General features: G+C 39.5%; 3 protein-coding genes and 1 long non-coding RNA gene across 4 annotated transcripts in view; 2 read left to right on the forward strand and 2 right to left on the reverse strand.

Moving 5' to 3' along the window:
* The window catches only part of FAM133B (family with sequence similarity 133 member B), an 18,842-nt gene extending 7,466 nt beyond the window's left edge, over positions 1–11,376 (forward strand). The window contains exons 3-11 of the mRNA XM_026039368.1: positions 3,364–3,461; positions 4,205–4,283; positions 6,108–6,182; positions 6,354–6,395; positions 6,780–6,845; positions 7,789–7,884; positions 8,834–8,881; positions 10,425–10,520; positions 11,222–11,376. Of these exons, the coding sequence (XP_025895153.1) occupies positions 3,364–3,461; positions 4,205–4,283; positions 6,108–6,182; positions 6,354–6,395; positions 6,780–6,845; positions 7,789–7,884; positions 8,834–8,881; positions 10,425–10,520; positions 11,222–11,329 (708 nt within the window). The 3' untranslated portion in view covers positions 11,330–11,376. The remainder of the gene's footprint in view (positions 1–3,363; positions 3,462–4,204; positions 4,284–6,107; positions 6,183–6,353; positions 6,396–6,779; positions 6,846–7,788; positions 7,885–8,833; positions 8,882–10,424; positions 10,521–11,221) is intronic.
* A 3,949-nt stretch (positions 11,377–15,325) lies between these two features.
* Positions 15,326–21,740, forward strand: EFCAB1 (EF-hand calcium binding domain 1). Its single transcript, XM_026039463.1, has 6 exons — positions 15,326–15,383; positions 15,577–15,735; positions 17,522–17,626; positions 19,111–19,262; positions 20,122–20,226; positions 21,498–21,740. The coding sequence occupies exons 1-6, from the start codon at positions 15,326–15,328 to the stop codon at positions 21,546–21,548; spliced, it is 630 nt and encodes a 209-aa protein (XP_025895248.1). The 3' UTR covers positions 21,549–21,740.
* Positions 19,308–21,478, reverse strand: LOC112947384. Its single transcript, XR_003249399.1, has 2 exons — positions 21,000–21,478; positions 19,308–20,167 (listed from the first exon to the last, which is right to left on the reverse strand). It is a non-coding gene; the product is annotated as an uncharacterized LOC112947384 (long non-coding RNA).
* A 61-nt stretch (positions 21,741–21,801) lies between the features above and the next one.
* RBM48 (RNA binding motif protein 48) lies at positions 21,802–25,165 on the reverse strand (the record flags this gene model as incomplete). Its single annotated transcript, XM_026039369.1, has 4 exons — positions 21,802–22,019; positions 22,956–23,491; positions 24,700–24,845; positions 24,966–25,165. Coding segments are annotated over 4 exons (969 nt in total), but the record flags the coding sequence as incomplete, so codon positions are not given.
* Positions 25,166–25,173: the final 8 nt, after the last annotated feature.

Raw genomic sequence — 25,173 nt, forward strand, 5'->3', positions numbered from 1 at the left:
CCCCGCGGGGCCGGTGCCGGTACCGCCCTGCGGCCCCTCGGGTGGCCGGGCTGCCGGCCCGCTCCCCACTGGAAAATACACCGCAAGATACGGGTATTGGCAGCGGTAGCTAGTGCCCTTACTGAAGTACGGGCCCTTAAATGCCTCCACGTGAAACATCCTCGCTGATATTTCTGCTTCAGCTTTCCACTGCCAGTTAACCATCTCACGGTTGTGTTTTGYATAAAAGTGTAGTAAGGTACAAGTTACTAATGAGGGAAAAATCAGTTGCACACTTTTATGTTTGTCCCCACCCTTTGTCTGTTTCTAGTATAGCCTGGTATGTTTTAAGGAGGTGTCTTGCTCACCTTGCAGGAGCTCTGTATTACRCACGTGATGGGAGTATGCAGTGTGCGAGTGTGTGACAAAGTGCCTTTAATGGGGCAGCAAAATAATGGAGTTGGAGGGAGAAGGGATGGGGTGTTGGACTGCAGAGCTGGGCCTGTGCTTAAATTGTTATTGCTCTGTTGTAATGTTTATATGTCAGTTTGGGTGTCCCTTATTTATATACATACATATATATATATTTATACTGCAGCAAGGAATGCCCTTAGTCGCACTAGTAAAGCTTTATTTTGCCAAATGAGGCTCTTTATGCCGTGATGGCTGCTAATGCAGATTATACTCCTTGGCTTTTCTCATATGACTGTACAGCTTCCCACCTGATAACTCCTCCTCATGTCCCTTTTTAAAGGCACCATCATTTTGACTGCCTGGAGATGGAAATTAAGCTTGTTTTTCATGTCTTCAGGAGTCTTGCAAGGCAGTAACAGGTTGTCTTGCTTGCACATAGATCCCCAATTGACTGAAGGTATCTTGTGCTTTTCGTGACCAAGAAAGATATAAAACAAATGTCTTTTAATTACCATTTGAGCAGACTGCCAAAGAAAGAAACTAARTGTTTGGACAAGCACTTTCTTTGTTGATAGTGCAAATCTGTGCTCTTTCTGCCTGGTGAAATGTAGTTTGGCAAAGTCACGTAAGTAATCCCCAAAATATCAGTAAAATCGTTGTTCTTTAACAAACCCCTTTGAAATTTTAAGAATGTATTTTAAGACGTGCGCTTCCCAAAGCACAGTAAACAATATTTAGGCATTAYGTGCTTGCTGCCCGAAGAGCAAGCGTCCTGCTGGCTAGGAGCAGTTCGCCACCTCRTCTCCAGGCGGCCCTTGGAGGAGGTAGGAAGAAGGAAAATGTACCTAATACAGCAAAATTAGCTTGTTTAATGTAAAGAGCGCTCGGATACTGGTTCCTCGTTTTTCTAAAATAACTTCTTTCCCATTCAGAGTAAGTTTAATTTACACAACAGTGTAATTTTTTTACTCTGTAAAATAAGAAACCTTGTTTACTGTTTTATATTATTTTTAAAAATGCTAAATGTGAATACAGGTCTGTAAGGTAGTTGCTACTCAAGTGCATAAGACATGGCTACAAAAGAAGGTGCCACGCTGAGATTAAACTAGTTCACATGGACAGACTTTAGATACTGGCCCATGCAATGTAACATTTGTGTGTGCCTTAGAAAGAACAAAATGCCCCAGAATGCAGCCCTAAGAGTTGCCAACAGTTGAGTTGAAAAATAGTCCTCTTGCTTCAGCCCGGAGCTGRTGGCCTGTGAGACAGGTTTGGTGTGGGGAGCGTTTCCATTGTGCCTGCCGAAGGCCATGTTGTCTCYGGGCTCCCTCCCCGTCTGATACTGCAGGATATGTGATCGTGCAGGCACATGAATGAGGCAGGAAGGAAAGAAATCGTTGAATGATTAAGGTGGTTGAGTGTTGCAGGGGATGAGGAGACCTGGATCTGCTCTTTGCCTCTTACAGGGTTCCTGTGATGTGAGGAAAGTTGTTCAAAACTTTCACAAATGGTCACCAGCTGTGTATTGTGGTGCTTTCTGAACTTTATGGTCTTTATGGGTAAGAAGAAAAAGTGGTACCAGACATGTAAAAGCCACACACGTAGTTGAATCTTTGCTTTGAAATTAAAATGTCTCCAATGTTAACAACTATTAAAAAAATAATTTGATCTCAATAAAAGCTGGTGGATGTTTTCACAGCTTTACTTTTTGTTTCTCATCGCTAAACTGCAGACAGTACAAAGTTTATCCTATGTTCTGCAAAAGTAAACTGTGAAGTATTGGGATGCTGCAGTGATAAAAGCCCCTGGGAAAATTAACCAGATAAGTCATCGGAGAAGGGCTTGAGTAATACACAATAAGTAGGGGTGATGAGAAACTAAACTCAGGAACGGTGTTTCTCACGACGTGGGCACTAATTCCATCTTGGTCATAAACAGAGCAAGGTTCTAGGGAAGGTTGTTGGATTATGTAATGAGTTGCTGGTAAAATATATTCCAGGAGCACTTTTGATCAAGTCATCTTCATCTTGTCACTTCTGGGATATGAACTTGTCTTTGCAATTATCTTAACCCATTTTTCTCATACTTAACAGCAGCTTACAGGATGATAACTTTACTTACATCTCTGCCTAAGATACGAACATATCTCCCTTTTGCTTGTACCAAGTATAACTGACATATCAATAAATCAGTGTAAGATTTCTTCAAACAAACTCTTTTCTAGAATAKATTTTTTTCATTAATTGATGCTGTAGGTTTGGGGTTTTATTTTTTTAAGTTTTACTGCTCTAAGATATTACATATTTTAAAGTGAGTGTGAAGACAAAGCACAAGCTTGTAATATGGAATGTTTGTAAAAATTGGCTAATAATAATCTAACAGATCGAAGCAATAGTATTATTCAAGTACATTTTCCCTCAGGCCTTTGGCAAAGGGGTTTCACATATGTATTATCATAGAAGAGCACTACAGCTTATTTGCTTTAGTGTTAAAGCAAGAACCTTGTGAGCTAAAGCTAACTTATTCCAGGTTTGTTCCTCCTTCTGTCTCTGATTTTCAGCAGAACATTAAAAGTGTAAATATAGGTTATCCCAGAGAGTAAGAGAGCTAAAACTAATTTTTTATTTCTTATCCCCAGAAATAATATTTCAGCAGTCATAAAACTGCATTCAGTTTTCAAAAGTGTTTCTCATTGGGGGAGATTTTTGTAAAAATGTGGATGAATTTTTATAATTGAGTTCTTTTTGCCAATTTGTGACTCCAAATTGAAAGAGTTTTTCCAAGTCTTTCTGTCAGACTGAATCATTTTGGTTTAGATAAATACTTAGTATTTTTAGAAACAACTCAGAAATTCTTTTCAGTGTGTGAGAAAGGCTGTGCAAAAAAGGAAAAGGTTTTGTTTGTATAGTATAACTAATTAGCTAATGATTTTTGTTTATGTTCTTTTATTTGCTTGTTTTTCATATTCAGGCTTATATGAATCCTATAGCTATGGCCAGAGCACGAGGTCCTGCCCCAAATTCAGGACCAACAATTCAAGACTACTTGAACAGGCCAAGACCRACGTGGTAAGTGGCAATATTTGTCTGCCTTCCTGACCTTTTGAATAAAAGCTTTGGTCTTTCTTACTAAAATGACACAGTTACTTCCTTCCCAGAACACACAGTAATGCATTTTAAAGATTCATTATCTCTGGCCAAGATGTTCTTTTCCAAATCTGTACAGAGTCTTCTTTTTTAAAAAAAAAAATTCCATTTTGAATGATATATCTCATTTGGCTTTAGATATTTGGCAACACTTCTTCACAGGAGGAAGTTGTTGGTCATTCTCTCTCTTTTGTGAATTTTGATACTTAAAGGCAGCAGATATATTCATCTTTTTCAGCAAAGTTATCTCAAGAAAAGCAATATGCTGGTGTATTTTTAGAGTGAAGCTCACCCTACCCAGTTGTCTCTTAAACATYGCTGCATTTTTTTTCAACAACTTATTTTATATTTGCTCTGTTTTATCTTCTTTAATAGGAAATTAGAGCAGAATTTACCTAGCTGCAAAGCTAGCTTTAGTTCTTAGTTCTCTCAGAGGAATTTATCTATAGTGCTTAKCTTTTTAGGGTTAGGTTGCTATACACAGAATGTTTTAAGTTGTCGTCATTGGTCTTTTTAATAGAAGCTCATCTAAAGCTGAACTTCATTTAAAAAAAAAAAAAAATCCTAGAAAAGCTTAGATATTTATCTGAAGTGAAACAAAGAAGAAAGTATTTTTAATAGTGGAAGTAAAATTAATATTGGTGTATCATCTTTTTTTTGTATAGGGAAGAAGTAAAGGAACAACTAGAAAAGAAAAAGAAAGGATCCAGGGCTTTGGCTGAGTTTGAAGAAAAGATGAATGAGGTTTGTAATGTGATTAATATCAGGCTAATATTCTGTCCGTCCTATCTGATATATTACTTTCTTCCATTATTGTTAATCTCACTAAGTACTTATAATACTACACTTAAGCTTTTAATAAATGAAAGTTTTGTTGTGTTTATATCAGATGTTAAGATTACCCCTTAACAGTGGAAAGCGTTCAGAGAAACATTTCATATGTTTTGAAAAATGCTGCTGAATAAAATTTGAACTTCTCAGACAAATACATGCATGTGCATAATTGTATTAGTATAAGGAAATAAAACTAAATYATTTTCCAGTATGGGAAACCCAGGTCTCTTTTTCTAATCCTCACTTGCCTAAGGTACTTGCTTAAGGTTACAGTCCAAAGAGGAGTATTACTGGGAATTGAGTTCTTTGGTGGGGAATGTACAAATACCACCAAAGTAAAATACAAAGAAGGGTCTTGAATGTCCAAACAGGACTAGAAAGCACTTCTTCCACTGCTTTTCCAAGCTGGCTACCTTCTTTGCAGGTTCCTACTATAAATTGAGCCATTCTAATATATGTGTGCAGTACCTATCGGAGATGTGCATGATGCAAGAAACATRTTTAATTTGTAACTCCTGTTTTATGTCTACGAAGAAATTGTCACAAAACGAATTTAACTACCTGTTTCCTTGGTGGGTTCTGGTGTCTTGGGATAAGCTCTCAGCAATAGTCCTCATCATTGTATGAGAGCTTCTGGTTGAACTCAGTTAGGCTCCCTCCTTGTTCCTGAGGGGACATGGTGCATCTGCTCCCGTGACACCTTTTTGCCCAAGAAGCAACGCCGGTGTTTGCATGGCCATGGGATGCTGCTCTGGGGGAATCAGCTTTCCAGCTGCATTGCAAAACCCCGCGTTGGCGCAGACTGCTCCCACCTGGCGGCGTGAGTTCCCGGAGAGCCCTGAGGCGGCTCCAGGCAGTGGGGTGCCAAGGTCCCAACCTGCTGCAGCACCCAAGGGTGGCAGCAGGCTAACAGGAGCTGTCTCCTCGCCACGCATGGGTCATGCAGCCCAGTTCCTGCCAGGCCTTTCCTGCAGCACCACGTGTGGTTGTCGTTGCTCTGCCAGCACCCTACCAGTGCCTGCCAGTTGTGAGAAAAGGGAGACTGAGAATAATGAAAATGAGAAAAGGGAGAACACAACACCTTGGGGGAGATGGCATGCACAGGTTGAAACAACTCTCAGTATGGTGCGGTTGGAAATGTCTCGGAGCCTCTGAAAGTGGCATTTGGGATAAACCTAGGGAGTTTGTGGGGGGCTTTTCATGCAAACAGGAACAGGAGTCTGTTATTTGTGCAGCGCACTTGGCCTAATGGAAACAAGAGCTTTTCTGTGAAGGTACRTGTGATAACTTGTAACTAATAGTTACTGGCGCTGACAGAAGCACCCATGCATCAAAGAAGAGCCAGAAGTAGCGTTCCCATGTTGCTTGAGGCGACTGAGACAAAGTACCAGTTTTTGTGGCAGTGCTTTCCCTTTTCTGAAGAGCTGTATTGGGAAAATTGTGATGCAGGCAACAACCATACCRTTAATGATGGCCTCCAAATCCAAGGTAAATGGCCACCTGTGAAATTCAAATAACCAGGGTATTTAAGTTACAAGCTAGCATGATGCTTGAACAAATTTCTGTGAAATGTATCTTAACCTTGGTTTACTAGCATATGTGATTTATTTTCTACAAGTTTTATGAAAATTTTATAGCTTTAGGTATAGGACAAGATTTTAGAAAGCTTCTCRTAATAAAACTTGTCATAATGATGATGCCATTGTTTTGCTTGTGTTTTCTGTTTGTTTTCAGAATTGGCGGAAAGAACTGGAAAAACATAGGGAGAAATTACTGGGTGGAAGTGAGAGCTCCTCCAAAAAGAAAGAAGTAAGTGATTTTCAACTTAGTGCAGTTTGTGTTGAACTGGATTTATCATCTCTACTGCCAATGCAGAATGTCGTAAAAATATTTTAAAAGTCAGTTTTGAAGAACATGAACTGAAATGCACAGCAAAAGGACGTGATGCCAAAATAATAATTGTTTTGTTTTCTTTTTAAGAAAAAGAAAAAGGAAAAGAAGAAATCTAGTAGGGTGAGCAAAGTTTTCAGTTTTCTGAACTTTTTTGGTTTTCGGCTTGTTTCTCTTTGTCATTCAGGGTCTCTTTGAAAGAGAGTGTAACTCTGATCTTGAATTTATATGATAAAATCATTAATTTATTTAAAAAAGGGGACATTCTGTACAAGAAGAATTTTACGTATGTTTAAATAAAGAAAAATAGCAGTAAATGCTCTTATGTTAAAAATGTTAGTAAATCACTTTTTACAGTTTCATTTAAGAAAGCCTGTGCAAGATCAACTTCTTAAAAGCTTAATTCATAATACTTTGAASAGATTTTGAAAGGATGTGGTTGGGTGATTTTCTGACTGTTTGCTAGACAAAATGCTGCATCTCACAAGCTTCACTTTTTTGTTGTGTTTGGTCAAGTTGTCTTCATCTTCTTCTTCATCAAGCTCTGATTCTTCCAGCAGTGCATCTGATTCAGAAGATGAGGTAAGGCTAAACTTATTAGAACCTGCCGTGTTTTGCATTTTCAGTGAAATTACACATTTGTAATGTTCTCAGCAGGCTAAGCTGAAGTATTTTTGTTCTTTGCTATTACAGAGTTCCCTTCTCACTCTAGGAGAAAATATAATAGATTCGTTTCAAGTAAAGAAAGAGCGAGAAAAGGCATATAAACATTTTAGCTARTATGTCACAGTCACTAAGATGAAGCAAATATTGGCCACAATTTTACATATTATGTATGTAAAACAAACTTGAACAGTAGGGAAAGGTAGACTTGCAAGGATGGAACTTTAATTCGATTTCACCCCAAGCCTTCTCCAGGCTAAACAGTCCCAGCTTTCAATTAATGAGGCTCATGCTCTCTTGTCTAGAAAAATGAGGAAATATATGTGATACATCAGACAGCAAATGGATAGGACTGCAGAATTCATTTGAATGTCAAAGAACATTTAATAGAAAAATCAGATTAAACAGTGGCTATTTCACTAATATATTCTAATATATTAGTGAAATATATTGTTTTAACATATTTTGTGAGGACTTGTTTTACATAAAAATACTTAATTTTGATGCAGTTGGGTTGGTTTGTTAGTTTTTATCAGAATCCTTCATATAAGCRTGTTATAGCACAAATAGCACTTTTCAGCAAGAATCTTTGTTGCAGATAAAAATCTGTAGCATACATCTATATATAAAAAAAAATTAATAAAAAAAAATAAAAAGACTTTGGAGAACCTGGATTTTTCTCTCCTTTTTTTTTTTTTTAAAGCAAAAAGGTTATGAGTGTTCTCCAAAAGAATCAATTACGCTATGCTTTATTCCTCAGCAYGAATACACATAGGAAATGTGAATTTAATGCAATGTTTTAATATCTAATGAATATAAATTTATCTTTGTGATTTTTTTKTGTGTGTGTATGTGTGTACAGGATAAAAAGCAAGGGAAAAAAAGAAGGAAAAAGAAGTATCGCTCCTCACGGAGGTCTTCAGCAAGCTCGATTTCTGAGTCCGAGTCCGACAGCAAGGTAAACATCCCAAGAGTAACACACTGCACATCTCTTTTGATCTATGATATAAAGACACAGGCATTTATGGCTTCTGCAAGTGAATGTTTTCTATCTCCAAAATTTAAAGCCATACATTCTTACTATAACTGAGTTTTACATGTACCTTCCAGATGSTGTCAGGCAGAATTAATTTGAGCTTTAGAAGATAAGGTTATTATTCTGACAATTTCTGGCTGTTTTTCTGAATTCAGGCATGTGCAGTTTTTGTGCTGTTCAAATGTTTAACCCATTGAATTAACACATTAATACTCCTAAAAATGAAAATATTCTGTGAACATCTTGTGAATGTGTTATTTTACTGAAAGTGAAGATACTGAGGGTATCAGTGGTACTTCCTTGTGAAGTAACTGGAAAGAGCTGGTCTGTGTTGGAACAAATATTAAACTGAGGGTTTCTTTTTGTGATGTACATGGCCTGGCTTAGGCAATGAATGGGAAAGTGGAAAGGTAGTTGAGGCAATCTATCTTTTTTTTTCTTTAACACTTAATTTATTTAATTTACACTTAATTCCAGTTTTTCACTGAAACACCTCTACTTGTGTGGTATTAATTACAATGAATCTGTCTTTGCTGCCCCTATCCATTTGTGATAATGAGGGCTTGAGCACAYGCTCACAACAGTGGTAGCTGGTTTTCTTTTGAGAGGCTGCATGTTCTGCTCTCAGCAAATACTCTATTACCTGGTTCCATAGAGACCTTTTCATGCTGCTGCTTCAGGTCATCAGCAGTTGCCCCAAATTATGTGACTTTTCCTTTCCTATTGCTGCTGCTAACTGCAAGATAAAAAGAGCAGCTTTGAAGAATGACCTTTGCTATAGGAGGGAACGTGTTGGGTCAGATTGCCTTTGGAATTTCTGCTTTTTGCTGAAATGTTTTTGTCATATAGTGTACTACTTCTTTCTGTTTAGGACGGCATTAAAAAGAAAAAATCAAAGGAGGACCATGAAAAAGAGAAGGTAGATCTCCTTTTGAAATACTTGCTTCAGAACTGCTTTCTACATGTATAATGGAGCTTGATTCTTTTTCTCTCTTTTGATATTGAATACCTCAATTTATACATATAGAAACTTACTGTCCAAGGCTAGACAGTTAGAAGATACTTAGCACCCCACAGTTTGGAGTAGAACTTTAGCTGGATTCAGCTCCCAAGTTAGTAACTGGTGGAAACTAGTGGAAACTGCTGTGTTTTTGTTAGGAGAGTGAACAATAAAGTATCTAATCTGYCACAGATCAGTGGCTTGCTAATATTTCGAATTTTAGCTTGAATAGTGAAATTGATCTGAAAACAGTTTAGTGGGATGTTTAGTAGGTAACTAGCTTTTTGCTGGAAATTAAGTAAGATCAAGCAGAACACTTTTTTTCTAAATGTCATAACTATATATATAGTAATTATTTCAGCTTTGAAAAAATGCTGAGAAAAATATTGTTTGTCAATATTGATTTCRATGTATCAGTTGTCCCCCGGGCAAGGCAAGTGTGTGGATACCATTTTTCCTTGCTCTGCTTCCAGTTCACCAGCAACTCCTTTAAATTTGGGTGGCTTCTCTTTGAAGAGCCAGGTGTCTGCTGAGTGCCTTGACCTTGGTTAACYTATAATGTCCTCAGGCCTCTTGCAAAGGCACAGGGTCCTGGGGAACTTGAGGTCATCTTGATSTGAGGATGCCCAATCTCTCAAACTCTGTTTTCTGATTTTCTGAGTACTCATTTTCCGAGTACTTCAGAGACAAGATTCTGGTACCTGTAATAGACTAGATAGGATGGTTGAGATGTGTGATGACACCTTGCAAAAAGGTGTTCAGTAAGAAATTTTTCAGTTTCTAGCCTTAGAAATTGAATGGAAGAAAGTAGCTTGTTTTCGAATCACACCTGCCTCCTGCCCCTTGCCTGGTCCAGGGCAAAGGTGGCCTAAAAAGGGAGAAAGGTAAAAAGTAGTTTCTGAGAGTAATCTCATACAGAACCTACATTTTAATAATAATGAAAAGGTTGCCCTTTAATTATACTGAGATTATGTAGAAGATGTTGAAGGTGCAGCTGGCAGGGACAGCTCACTCATGTGGACAYGAATATAGAGGAAACTCTTTTAATTTCATTACCAAAGCAAGAATGTGAAGCTGCAGAGTTTGTACATGCCAGAGACACCCTATTGACTCAGTAGTACTTAAAAATTATACAACACCTTATTTTCAAATGTTCACTCCTTCACAGTGTTTTTATTTAGAATAAGACTATGTTGGAGCATTCTTTCTCTCATGTACAAAAGATTGCAGTATATTGGTAAGGAAAAGAAGCAATACGTAAAAAAAGCCTGTATTCACATATTTTAACAGTTATTAAACATTTGAGTAATTTGGTAGTGATGATGAGTAATCAATTTAAAACCCACAATAGTGTCAAGTGTTTCATAATGTAGAATTGCTATTTAAATCTAACTTGTGAAACAAGTTTTACAAAATCTGAAAGTCTGAGCTTTTCTAACAAATATATACTTACTTATTGTAGGATGGCAAAAATCATCACAGGAAGAGGAAGAAGGCTGATCGTGGTGATGGACCTTTATCATCAGAATCTTTATCAGAATCAGATCAAATAGAACAGGTCAGTGTGAAGCCTCAATTCCAAGATGTTACGATGCTTTTAGCTTCCTGATGCACCTAAGTGAACAAAACTAGCTTAGATCAGTACATTGCTGGACCTGACTTTTTTCTTAACCATTAACTTAGTGCTGCAAATTCAGAGATGTTCATATTTTTCTCTTTAAAAACGTGTAGTAACAATTGCTCAGTACAATTCTTAACACAGATTATTCTGAATTATATTTCTTGAAAATTTTCAAATATTTACAGGTATTTTAGAACTCAGTAACATGCCAGCTGCTTGATAAGGTGAAATCCTGTAAAGTAAACCCTAATGTTTGTGCATAAACAGGATTGTTAAACTTACTGGCCACCTTTTTTCATTGGGTTTAAAAATGGCCATATTAATCTTATTCTTACCCTTGTTTGGTTACTTAGAAGACTTTTATCCCTGTAGGATTACAAAATGTCAGACAATGCTAGGTTATTCTTGAGGAATTTTTAATTTGTGATGAGCATAACATTCACAAATTGCATGCTTATCGTCATGCTTGTTGTAGAAAATAACATAGATAATTTTATGCGTTATTTTGTTTCTTCATGCATTATTGTTCAGCATGTTTTACCTCTGTTGTGCCATCACTCATTTATACATAGCAAAAGCTTGAACCCTTAAAATAGCATTTTCAAACCTGTTACCCCATTAAATCTTATTTTTCTTAGGTACAAGCGAAAAAGAAGAAAAACAATGAGGAGAAAGATAAGGCAACAGCAAGTATCCTTCTTATTGTTACTGTAGTTTTAGGATATAAATATGGTATAGCTAGTTAATTTCTAATTCCAAGTTTTTCAGTTATACAAATGTCTTATGGCAAAAACCTACTCTAACATGAATTAATAATTTCTCCGCTTAATTCCTGAGCTTTGTTTTTAAATTGTGTAATTAGAAGAAGAATGTGTTCCTGTTTACCTAAATAGATATATATGAGATGGGATTTATATGTTTAACATTTATTGCCTGAAGTCAAGTATATTTTTATAATATGTGGAGGTCTGTGATTGTCCCAAAGACCGTAGTGCTGTTCTGTGTCCGAGTCCTGTGTATAATCCTCCCTTCTTAAGCCCCCTGCATGAGAGCTTGAAAAGAGCCTTAGGCCTCAATCTCTGCAGAGCCTGTCCTAGTGTAATAATAACAAAAAGCTTTTAGCAACCTCTTACTTGGACGTTGCTGATCTGCTGTCGATAAAAGTGAGATGGAGGTTCAGCAGTGATTTTTTCAGAGCCCCAGATTCATCACATTTACCTGAGGTTCTTTCAATGAGGAGTGGAGTCACTTTGAGATCTGAGTTGCCCGCTGGTGGAGATACCTGAATCCTTCCCTCCCTGCTGACTACCAGAGAGCCCACAGTGGCACTGCTCATAACTCGGACACCTCAGCTGTCCAGTTAAGTTAGTGCAAAGAGAAAGTTTACAAGTCACCCAACAAAAAGAAGCATAGTAATAACAGTGATATTCCATATACAATTTATTTGGAACTTGTTTTTTTTTTAATAATCACACAAGGTGTTTTCTGTAATTTCTAGTGACTGTCTAAAGAATTGCATGTTGGTAATGTATACAAAACTAATAGTTTTTATACCTAGGTTGTTTTGTTTGCATTACATCACACCTTTTCAAGAACTGAAATTGAAATTCCGCTTGCCAGAACACTGGATTGTATCTCTTGGCTTCTCTAGCACAGGGTTCAGAATGGTAACTTCAGGACTGAATCCAAACAGCCTTACTCGAGTGTATTTGTATATACAATCGAGATGATGTTGTTTCATTTTAAATAGGCCTCAGTGCTGGCAGTTCTAGCCAAGTGCACTTGAGCTGTTTAATTGCACTGTAAATACAAGCACCTGTTTTTTTTTTTRTCTGTAAACATTCCAGTCATTTCCCACATACATAAGATACCATTACTTATCAAAATGCTTTCTTAATACGGACTAGGAAGTATATAAAATACTGAAATCATGTAAAAGATTAAGAAAGAAAATAGTTAACAGTGATGAGAGGCATGAAATAGCCAGACCACAAGGGAGAAAAGTTGAAAGCTGTTTATGATACTACAAAGTACTGGATGAAATAAGGACTGTCTTTCTGGTRTTAGGATAACTCAATAGGCTTTTATAGAAGTGTCTTTTGAAATGTCATTATACAGAGATTCTTTCAGTGCTGTCATTTTTCATTAGATAACTGTAATAGGTGGCAGTTTTCTCATACAATAACCTCTGTTTTAACTTCTTTTTTTAGGACAAAACAAAAAAGAGAAAGAAGCATAAGAAACATGGTAAAAAGAAGAAAAAGAAGATGGCTGGTTCTAATTCAGACTCAGAATAATATTAAAAAAGCAAGACTATCCTTTCAACAAAAGTGCAATGACTAAAGGAAACTTAAACTGTGAAATGATGGCAAACTTTACCAAACTGCATGAGTTTTCCTGTGTTTTAGAAATATTCCTAATATTTCAGAAGCCAGCCAGGTGCAGCTGTGCTGGGAAAGATCATTGTTGTTGCCTGCTGCTTAATATATGGGGTACAACTTTTATAAAATTCCAAATAACAATGTTAGATGTTTGAAACAATATGAGATAGTAGTCCAACTAAGATGTAAAATATTGGAAAAATAAACGAGTCAACTTTTTAGATACTAAAAGTAGTGTTTTAAAAAGCATATTAGTGATAGTCTTAATTTGTAAATCAGGACAAGTAAAATCCCACATTCATCTTTCAGGTTAAGATAGTACGTAAACTTTTACAAGCTGATGCCTGTTTTTGGCATTTGCAAAATGAGAACTTAATAATGACATTTAAAATGCTATCTTYGTAGAAATGTTGAGCATCTGCCCCATTACCATCTTTATGCTTGTGGAAAAGGGAATGCTAACATTTGGCTAACTAGGGTGCCTTTGCCTTTGATCCTTGCAAATCTCTGCTGTTTTTAATCCATGCAGCATCTCTGATTCCAGGGAGGTCACAACTATTGCTAGCAGGCTTTTTCTGAATAAGCAGTTCCAGGCCTCTTAAGCATGTGCTTCTGCATTAAGCAAAAGCAATGACATTTTGCAGCATAACTGACGTTCAGAGACTAAAGACTTTACCTCTGCTTCTTTGAAATAGATCTCTGCTACTAAAGACACRTTTCATTTAATGTAATTTTGGTTTAATTGAACACTTCTGGCAAACACTGGTTGCTTTATTTCTTTGCTTTATCTTTAGAGTTGTTTTGCATGTTTTGTACCATTTTTAAATTAACAAAATACAGGTAATCATTTGTTGTAACCAGTTTTATGAATTATGTTCCACATGCAGACTTTCATGTATGTATTTAGTTATTYTTAAAGTTAAGTTCATTGCTGTGTTTAAATGCACACTTGCTGAAGATATTTAGCATGTAAAAAGCGGGATTTTGATATCTAACAGCTTCATATTGAAGCTGATTTTACTCTAAGCAAGTTCAGTGGCAGACCTGTTACGTGATGTGTCTCGTTATATAAAAATACTGCCAGAATCTCATTAAAGATACTGTTTAAACAGTTTGTATTTATATTTTTGTACTTGAGGGCTACAGAATCTTCACCTAAACCATRAAGGTGTTTTACTTTAAGCTCCTTCAGACATCAAAAAGGAAAAAAAGCTTTTAAATGAAAAGTGCACATACAGAAGGACCATAAACCATTGGATTTTACGTAAAATTCTCATTATGTCTCCCACTTGCAGTACTGACTGCTAGGCCTGCTGTGTTAGCCATTAATCACTGCTCAGCTAGAYGGTGGGTTGCACTAACAATCCACTTCTGTTTCATTGCACAGGTGCTAACTTCTAACTCGTGTCTGTTGTGTACAGATGTTTCAAATACATTGTTCAAGACCTCAATTAACTGTCTGTTAGTCTGCAAACCATAGCTAAAAACTGGGTGGAAAAATCAGTATTGCAATTCTACAGTGAAACTGAATTTTCAAGTAAGTTCTTAGAAAAATATTAACACTTGACTTGCAGCAATGACTTCGTCCCTCTATTTTAATCAAATATTTCATACAGTTGGCTTGATGTTACTGATTTTGGAGACTGTTGCATCATTGAGGTTAAAATAAAGGCAMAATGCAGCAAACAGAAGGGGTTTGATTTGGCAGGTTGCTTTTTCCTAAATTGTAGTGTTTTGGTAAAGGCAACTAGCAAAGAACCGTGTGATCAGTGTTCTACTGTGTGTGATACCTCCTTTCACTTCTGCACCGCTGCTGGCGCTAGAAGGAAACACGAATGGACTTGAGTGCCCCAGGCTTCCATGTGCACCATGAGGTATGTATTTTTAACTGTAAATACAGCTCTTTGTGCCCATCTGTTGGTGTCATTTCTTTAGTCAAATCCTGTTACAGCACTTCTGAAGTGGTGTATGTGCTTAAGGGATGTCCAGGCTCTCTCAGGTGACAGCAAAAATCTTTTAATATCGCCACGGAAATATTTCGGCTTGCAGTAYGTTGACAAAGGCAGGGCGAGCCCTTCTGCGCCATTCTCTTTACTTGAAGGGTAAAGCCTGATGAAGGCAGTTCAGGGTTTGCTGTTGGTGTACACTCAGGGTAGGAGAGGGTAGCACGGGACAGCTTGTTTTTCCATGTGATTTATGGAAAAAATGAACAAAAAAAAAAAAAAAAAAAAAAAAAAAGGTAAAACGGCCGTTCCTCAGCGCCTGGTGCGCGCCAAGGCGAGGCGGGCGGCGCCGCCGTCGCCCATTGGCCCGCGCCGCCCCGCGTGACCGGTCGCCATGGCAGCGGCGGGCGGCGGCGCCATGAGCCGCAAGCGGCTGCAGCAGCTGACGGAGTCGCTGCTCCGCTCGGCGCGGCACTGTGAGCGCGCGCGCCCGCCTCGCGCGGCGGGGACGTCACCCAGCACCGCGGGAGCTGCCGGCGGGAGGGCGGCTGGGGAGGGGGGTCGGTCCCGAGCGGCCTCGGGAGCCCCGAACGTCCGCCGCGGGCGGGCTCTGGCGCGGGAATTTGCTGAGCCCAGATGCGACCCCCTGTCTGTGTTTTGGCCGCGCAGTTAACAGGAAGGAGGTGGAGCGCCTCATCAAGCTCTTCAACACGCTCGCGGCCGAGTCCAGGGAGCGATTTGCTGCTGCTGCTGGCTTGGATCGCAACATGTTCCGAAACATCCTGCATTGCACCTTTGGAATGATGGATGACATGATTATGGACAGAGGTGAGGGCCGCAGGTTCAAAGGTTTGTCAGGCACAAGAGCTTTCCAACGGTGATCTTTAAACACTCCCTTACTGAGGCTTGCCAGATCATCGGATGCTGACTCCTTTGTTTTTGATCTTTTTGTTGGATCTTCATTTTTCTTCTGCAAAAATACTGCATCCTTACCGATGACAGGGTAACTTGGGAGAACAGGACAGAAGTCGCACGCGGGCAGTCGCTCCGTTAGCTCTAAGTGATTGCCCAGTTTCAAGGGTGAGATTAGTTGGTGAGGGGATGGAGTGCACAGTTTGCAGACAGTATCCAGATGCCCCACAGAGGGGTGAAGATTGGCACGTTGTTGACCAGAGGGAAAATGGGAAGCTTTGGGAGTGAGCAGAGCTCACTCTTCTCTGTCGCAGAAGCTTTGGGACAAGCTGAGGTGCAGCAGTGTCCTCTCATCCACGTCACTTCAGCAAAGGAGGCGTCAGGTGTGGGTTCTGCTCCCTGAAAGGGGTCTKTATTTATAGGTAGCATCCCATCCTGCGTGTGGGGCAGCTCACGCTCTGGCAGGAGGGGSAAGTGCAGGTCAGGTGGCTGTGGTGCCAGTGCAGCTGCCTTCACCACAGCCATCCTCCRTGGGTGGCAGGAGGGCAGCAGGGTGTCACTTTCCTTCTCCCCTGATGATTACACAGGGAGGTCTGGGCCTTGCTGCCAGTCCAGAGCTGCATCCCACACATGCAGGTCCCAGAAAGCTGGGCTGTTAGGAGCTCTGGAGCAGCCCTGCAGGTTCTGCTCAGGCCTTTGAGCTAGGTGAGAAGAGCAGCCACCATTAGCATTTTGAAATATGTATATTGTCTTCCAAGCTGCATAGAACACGTTAGCAAGGGCCCTGGCAGAATCACAAACCATCTGATAGAAAGGTGAAGCTTCTCCTGGTGAAGCTGTGGAGGGGAATGAATCTTCCACCGCTTTCAGTCTCCTGYCAGGAAGCGCTGCCACCTGGCCCAGCTCTCTCCTTTCTTCTAGCAGGGGATGTATTTAAACAAGAATGTCATTTCGTGCAGCAAGGCAAGTATCCCCTGGAAAACATGTTACGAGGAGCCAGCCCTGCAGATCACTGTGACACTCACATACAAAGGGGGCTGATKTATGAATGCAAAGGGGCAAAGCTGCTATTTTCACTTCTGAGATGTCTGGCTCCTGTATTTCAGCTTTCTGTACAGGTGTTCCTGCAGCCAGCTTACCAATTAACATTTAATAATTGATGTTACCTGATGTTTTCATGCATTATACCTTGGATTTGAATTACTGTGTTACAGGCTGTGCTGATAATGAATTTGCAGTTATATTTGTTATTACAGGAAAGAGGGAGAAAAAAAAGAGATTTGGGTATGAACAAGACAGAAGGGTGTTTATCTTGGTATATTTGAAATAAACTTTCTGTGTTACTTGTAGGATTAGTTTTCTCCAAGATTTTCTGAGATGAAGTGTAGTAATTAAAATCTTCTATTATATGCAAATATTCCATAATGTAGGCTATTTGGTTTATGCTAGTGTGAAGGTATATGTACTGTAGTTGTGTGCGTCAGGAAAGTGGGAGATCCAGGGCCTTATCCTAGCAGGACTATGGAATGCCAGAGAGGAAGATCAACAGACGGAGGAGTGGCTTTCCCTTCTTTGTTAAGGCTTAATCATACTTTGAAGCAAAGAGCTTTAGGCAAAGAATCCTATTTTTGCTGATTTCAAGAAAAGACTGCTTTGTGTTCCTTATTGCCTCAACGAAATCCTTCCGTGCTCCATTCCTCAGTATTCCGTGCCTTTGATAAAGACAACGATAGCTGCATCAGCGTGGTGGAGTGGGTGGAAGGCTTGTCAGTATTTCTCCGAGGGACCTTGGAAGAAAAGATTAAATGTAAGGCTCGTCTGCACGCCAGTATTTAGAAGTAGATCATTGCATCTATTGCAGTTATAGTGCTCATCACTTTAATAATTATTTATTCTTCACTTATAAGGTATTTGGTAATTCCTGAGTTTTCCTCTGCAGGTTGTAGTGTCACAGAGCTGAGTTCTGAAATGGTTTCTCTAAGATAAATGTGTGCAAATTGCTGTTGTCATAGCTGCCACCTTAATTATCACTAACAAAACAAATCTGTCTTTTGCACAAGTTTCTTCTACAGTATATAGTTTTGACAAAATGTTTCTGTCCATGTTCATGCACAAGTTAGAAATAAGTGGATGTAACTCAAAGCTGGTGTTGGGTTAATAATCCAGTCTCCTCAAGCCAAGCGAGGCCCACGTCAACAGTCACTGGCAAGATGAGGACACCGCAGCAGCTGCAGCTCGGAAACTCAGTGAAACTTGTGAATCTGTTAGCAAGGTGGTGATGAGAACACCCAGAGTAAAAGAAAGATGGAAAAGAAAGATGGCAAGAAGTGCAGAATTTAAAAAAAAAAAAAAAAAAAAAGATGGAAAAAAAGGGAATCAGAGCATTGCTTCCTGTCTCCCTCACGCACTATGTGAATGCATCATAAAGCAGTGCACAGGAAGGTAGCTTGGGATATCACAGCACTAGGAGGTTTGCCTGGATGTAACTCAGTACATCAGCATAACCACAAGCAATAAAATATGAAGTGTGGGTGTTACACAGGATGTACATCTGCAGAAACGAGCAGAGGTAAGGGCTCAGGAATACTGGTGTGCAATGCAACAGAAACGCTGCCTGGGGTAAATGGCTAAAAATGTATGCAGGGACAGATTGTTTCAGTGTGGTCTTTGGYAGGAGAGTTCCAAAAAACTAAGATTAAATTAAAAAAAAAAAAAATGTAGTCCTCAGTTTGTTTTTCCAGAAAGGAAGAAACAAATAGGAAGAAGAGAAATTACCAAGATGTTTAAGCGTTGTTACAGATATYTTCCATTGGCATTAAAGGATACTTCACTTGTCCTTTCTGTGCCAGGACAACTCGCTCTGCTTTTTCCCTCTCCTTTGCTAATGCAGCTTCTGAACTGCCTGGCCACGTTTTGTAGGTTCAGAGCCCTTCCACCGAGRACACTTCATGCCACCTTTATGAAGTCAGGCTTCTAAAGTAGAACCTCTGCTTATAATCTAAATAATTACCCCTGAAGAAGTTAAGATCAATAAGTCACTGTATTTTGTGTAATCTGAAGATTGTAGAGTATATTACATATCCAAACAGAAATAGATTTTAACTCTGAAGGATAAGTAGGAGATAATTGACTCCTTTTGTATCAAAATATGTATCAAATTGTATCAAAATATGATAGATATTTTAAATATAAATATTACATGGTAATAAAGCACAATTTATATTTTCTAATCACTTTAATGGTGAATGATACAGTTTGCATGAAATTTTAATTGAGTTATCTTTTGAAAAGACTGCTTTGAAGTTTATGATCTGAACGGTGATGGATACATTTCACGAGACGAAATGTTTCATATGCTGAAAAATAGTCTGCTCAAACAGCCTTCAGAAGAAGATCCTGATGAGGGAATTAAGGACTTAGTGGAAATAACACTGAAGAAAATGGTAAGTAACTTCCCATTCTGATACTTGAGTGTCTTTCCAATATCTGCTTACTGAACCTTAGAGCAATAAATAAATCCATCAGTTAACTGCTTTACTGCAGGATTCTGAGGCACAGAGCTGGGTAAGTACAACACAAGCTACACAAGCTTTCTAAGGAAACCCAGAGATGTAATCCACATCTAATGAGTCCCAGACCTGTATCCTGACACAAAATTCTACTCCATTATATCCATGTATTATAAACTTTAGGTATACATTAAGGCACATACATACATGCATGTGTACACACACATGCACCCCATCAAAGCAAAAGCAGACAATTCTAATCTGTATTCCTTCCAGTGTTACGGGGCATCTCCAGTAACTTTATTACCAAGCGAACTTTTTAAGTATTTCACAATTAAAAGTACTTACGCAGTTTACATAATCCTCAAGTTTTATTCTATATGTCTATATGTTTTATTCTTTATGTCTATATGTCAAGTTTTATTCTATATGTTCTATATGTCTCAACACTCATATTAGCTAGGGGCTGTTTCACCATGCATCAAGAAATATCCCCTCTCCTCCTACTACATTGCTCAAAAATCTCTATTCAAATCAGCTCTCCACTTCCCGATCTTTTTATTTAACCCCCTCTTCCTCATTTCCCAAGCCCATCCGAGCTGACCGGCAGCTCTTAACCCTTCGTTCTTCACAGGGCTGAGTCTGCTGTCTCACACAGCCAGCAAGTTACCACTTAGCAATTTGCTACTCTTTGCTAACCAAGAATTGAATCCATGTGATTTTGTTGTTTGTTTAGTAAATCCAGYTACTCCAAGTAACCATCCTTTGCAAAAACGTCTTCCTCCTCTTGCAGGACTATGATCATGACGGCAAGCTTTCTTTTCTGGACTTYGAAAAAGCTGTAAGAGAGGAAAATCTTCTCTTAGAAGCCTTTGGACCCTGTTTGCCAGACATAAAGGTAGATAAGCTCTGAGTTAAAAAGAATGTGCAAATACCTCCTCTGGCACCGTTAAGGGGACGCAGCTATTTTGGTAGTATGTGTCATTATGTGGGGCCTCCTGACTGCAACTGATAAATTGCTCCACCTCCGAGATGTGCATGTGYTGAGTTCCTATCTACCTTCCACAGGCACAAACACTTCCTTAAACAGCCAGAAACTGATACCACCGGATATAAAACAACCTTCTGATATGCAGARCTTCTCTCTATGAAACATGTTAGCTTTGGGCATGCTCATTTCTTCTGTATTAAGMCAAACTGGTTAAAAATGAGTTTTTCTTGTGTAACTTTTTATTAATCCACTGTGATTCTATTTGAACTGCGTTACAGTTTTAAGGCACAATTTAACAGTGCTTAAAAGAGATGCAAAAAATATATTTTGAAACATCTGCAGTGGTTCTTAGGTACATCCTGAGAGACTGTTGAAAACCAGGCAAGTTTTCATTTGCTCTAACCCTCTATGTGCTGCTAGCTCCCCTGCCTGGCAGACTCCAGGAGAGCAGGAAAGTCTCAGAGCCTGGACTTGCAGCCTCTATCAGCTCCGGTCACCTGCAGAGCAGACACTGCCAAAATGTGAGACTTGTCTGGGCAGACTGGCAAGACTCTGGGCCACTTGGGAAATGCCAAGTTAAATACTTTTTTGATGTTGTTTCCCTTCCTGTCTAATCAAAAATCCCTTATGTTTTCCTGTCAAAATTAATATTCTGTAATAGACATAGAGAAAAGACTTACCTTGGTACTAAGGCTGGTCAATTGTAGCAATCATTCGGCTCGTTTCCTTCTTCTACACTCTGTTGCAACAGTCTGCATGACTGTTGGGTATTTTCTGGGTCTCTAATTTTGTTGTTAAGAGAAATCTGTTCACATATCCTTCCAACCCAAAAGTAACAAACAGATTTCCTTTCTGAGCTTTTTTACAAACAAAACCCAGCCATGCYTACAACTGAACAGCAAGAATGCTTCCACTCTTGACTTGTAACTTAAAGCACACATTTTCATAAACCTGTGCTCCAAATCTTAGTAATTTGCTAGTTTTCTTACCAGAAAGTAATGTCCTTGGATGTTTTGACTGATCTTTCAGTGGTGACATCATTAATTTAATAATACTGGAACTGAGATATCCCTCGTGTTTAAGGACTCTGTTTGCTTATGAGTTTCAGTTTAGCACCATTTTCTGACTAACTTCAACTCTCTAGTTACTGCGTTTTGTTTTTTTTGTTTTGTTAACAGAGCAGTATGGCATTCGAAAAGAAAACTTTTCAGGATACTCCTGACCTGTAGCTCCAACTGCTGGAATACTCTTGTAAGAATTCTTTTTCTTCAYGATTCTTCCTGATGCAACAAAAGCAGGAATAACTCCAAACTTTCTGAACTTTAATATTCATTTACTGTAAAAGCTTCTGAATAAATAGAGATTGCTTGCACTATATACAGTTCTTTTGTGATAAGCACATAGGACAAGCTTGCTTCAGCTATGTATGTACCATTTCTATAGCTGTTCACTACAGCTTTTGTTCCAGGAAAAAAAAAAAAAAAAAAAAACCAATTTTAACGGGGACTTATTGTGAAATGCAATATAAAATCTTATTTTTGATATTCCCAAATATATGTATCTATTTAAATTATTATTTAAAGAAGACTGTAGGAAGATGCTGCCAGCAGTATCTATATTCTTCTTCTTTGCTTTACAAGTGGCTTGGCTGTGCTATCCTGAGGGTCTTCCACAGATGTCCTTGAAACAGAATCAGCCACCTAGATCACAGGGAGAAAAAAAATCTCCATTTAGTAAACTGCACTGATCCCTTCTGGATGCTAAGTTTAGGTCAGCGATCCAGCATTTTGGTTGGTGGTGGGAGGATGAATCATTGCTGCTACACTCATATTGAGATTGTCTGTAAACAAGGGGGAGAGGTGTAAAAAAAACAAACAAAACTAAACAAATCCACGCTGCAAAYAGCATGAAACACAACGCAAAGGAGGTAAAACCCTCCAAAGACATAAGTCTGTTAGCAATACCCTTTTCTATTTTAGCCCCACAAACTGAATTCAGAGACTCAGTGATGGACTATTATTAATCTGATGGACAGATGGTGATGGATGGTTTGTTTCCAAAGTAAAGTTTAGCATACTTGAAGTCAATTTGACCAAAGGTTTTCAAACTCACATCAGTCTAGTTCTACTCAAGAAGGCTCTTACTGTCTTATTACGAACACAAGTTATAGAGGGAGTGTTTGACCTGTAAACTAGTTTGTTAATATCCTCCGTAAAAGGCTTTATACCATGAAATTTGTCAGCACAGTAACTGTACTTCTGTATTCCACTGATGTTGTAACTCATATCTTGGATTTGATTGAAAAACAAGTCAAAAGACCATGCTAGAGTCAGTAGGGCTACCTGCAGGCTTAGCATGCTTCCCCCTGTGAAAAAGGTGTTAGTTACTAAGGAACATTTAGGACCATACTCTGATACTTTTAAAGCTGAAAACAGTTTATAATAGCACTAACATTTATAATTTTGGAAATTGGGAATGATGTTAAAGGTACGGAGCAGAATGGCCAGATAACATTTAGCATGACAAAAGAGCTGGTAATACTGGATAAAGATATCTTAGGGTGTTTACTTTTACAGAGAATAAGCACAGAATGCTTTTTGAGCAAGTGAAAAATACCCCAGTTTCAGAATCCATACCTGCTTCAGCTTATTTCGAATTAAGGCAGCTGAAGTGTTCAAAGAATCATCATCCATATCCACCTTCGGCACTGCCGGGAGCTGCGGCCCRATAGTGACTTCCGTGCTGTCCGTGTACGTTCCCAGGAGGGCAGACCTGCTACCTTCCTCTCTCCTCCTCTTACGCTCCTGCAGGTGAGTTGTCCGAGGCAGAAACCTGTCAATGCCATTGTCCACAGGAGCTGCTCGGCGCTGCGCCGAGGGAAGGGGTGGGAAACGTCCCGCTTGTGCATCCGGAGTTAAGGGTGTGCTTGCACCAGAGCAGCACAAAGTTTCAGCACAGGTACTGTCATTCTGGGGCAGCATAAACTGGCTCTGATTATGATTCCTAGAAGGATATCCGCTGCTTTGTGGGACCAAGTGAGAATCTGGAAAGCAAGGASCTGGATCCCAGTTACCAGCTCCTGGGAATTCCGATGGAATCTGCYGGCCGTCGTACCCAGAGTTCTCCCGGATGATCCTCTTAGGTCCCTCGGCTCTTTTTGCAAGAAAGTGATCTTAAAAAAAGAAGAAAATGCAGCTTGTCTATTTTTGTCATTACTAGTTTTACCACATAAGAAAAACAGCTTAATACACAGCAATTACAGAAGCAGTTCCAATGATTCCCAGGCACCCTTCAGTGATTCTTTTCTTCCTACATTTCAAACTGAAGGTTTCCAGCCTAGASACTCTACTTGTTTGTAAGGAAAGCCTGAGCAGCAATGTTTCAGCAGTTTTGAAAATAAGCTGGAAATAGTTCTAACGTTAAAATGATTTTTACCTGCAGTTGTGATTCCAAGAGACACAGCTCGTATTTTGAAACATCAGAAAGCCAATATTCTGATATTAAAAATCAGTGATTTTAGCACCCTTTCACTATGGTCATCTAAAGCTAGGTCAAAGTTTAAAAGCACCAGAAGACTCTTCTCTGCAGTTTGCATCTACCATAACTTGCCCTTGCTTAAGAGCCGGCAAACCCAGCCCGTTTTCAGCTTCCCTCAGTGCCAATGCAGAGACTGGAGAAGGTTTTTTGTTAAAAGTTCAGGGTGTGGTCACCTTAAAATACTTTTTCCTCTTTGRTCTCCTTGAGAAAGCTGGAACAAGGATGAAAACACGGCCTCAAATTTTCGTGACCAATGTTGGGAATTTCAGATAACACCCGGARAAGGGAACGGAGAGGGAATGAAACAACGCGCTACGCGTTGCTTGTTGCACACATTTGTTTTTGTATCAACCAAAGACCAAAAAATGCATCAGAAACTTTGAAAGTCTGGAAGAAAACTGTTTCTGTTTTTTTCTGTTTTTTTTTTTTTTTTGCCTTTTTTTTCCATGGATACCTGTAAAAGGTATACCAGGGATATCAGATGATGAAAACGAGTAAGGAGCAGAAGGCTGTGCATATATACCTTATGCCTGCACATTACATTTACTTCTAAATATAGAAAATACTTCCATGAATATTCCAGAATATATCCACAAAATGTGTCCTCTGGCTGATCTAGAGTCCTGTTACTGAGTCAAAGACATCAATTCAGCCCAAAAGAGAGTCCTTTCTAGTCCTTTCCTGCACTCTCAAATAAAAAGCCCTTTAAATACTAAAAGATATCTGTGTCCTGCTGCTGTGGCATTTAAAATGTGCTTTTGGAGCAGCTGAACAAAGTATTTTCTTTTACTGTTGGCCCTTGGAGTCCACCCACCACAGACCCATGGGGAATTGCTCACAAACCTCTCTGGTTTGTTGCTCTCGCTATATACTTTCTTCTATCCTGCAGCTTCTCCCGAGTTTCTTGGACCGTTTCAAACTCTGGGGCGTAGCACACGTGGAGCAAACTACCAAAGAAGCTCCGTTCATCCATCTTCTTCTTGGCCACCCTGAGGGAAATTAAACTGCGTCAGCGAGCGCGAGGCACCTCAAACCCGCAGGATCGTAACAGGCAACAAGTAACTACGGTGCAAAGGGTAAGGAGAGGCAGGCGTTGCCCTGCACGGCACCTGGCGCACTGCAGCTTCTGGAATTTTACCAGGTAGACCTCCGTGAAGGGCTCCGCCGGGTATTCGTCCAGAGCRTGATACTCCTCGACGGCGCCGTAGAGCGCGAACTGCTCCACGAGCTCCCTCATGACGCCGAGCGCGGGCACGCCCTGCACGAGCAGGTACCGCGACTCCAGGTTGATGGTGTAGACCTGCAGGGGAGGCAAAC

This window comes from Nothoprocta perdicaria, unplaced genomic scaffold, assembly GCF_003342845.1.
Source record: "Nothoprocta perdicaria isolate Ctin4 unplaced genomic scaffold, notPer1 scaffold_23, whole genome shotgun sequence".
Lineage (NCBI taxonomy): Eukaryota > Metazoa > Chordata > Aves > Tinamiformes > Tinamidae > Nothoprocta > Nothoprocta perdicaria.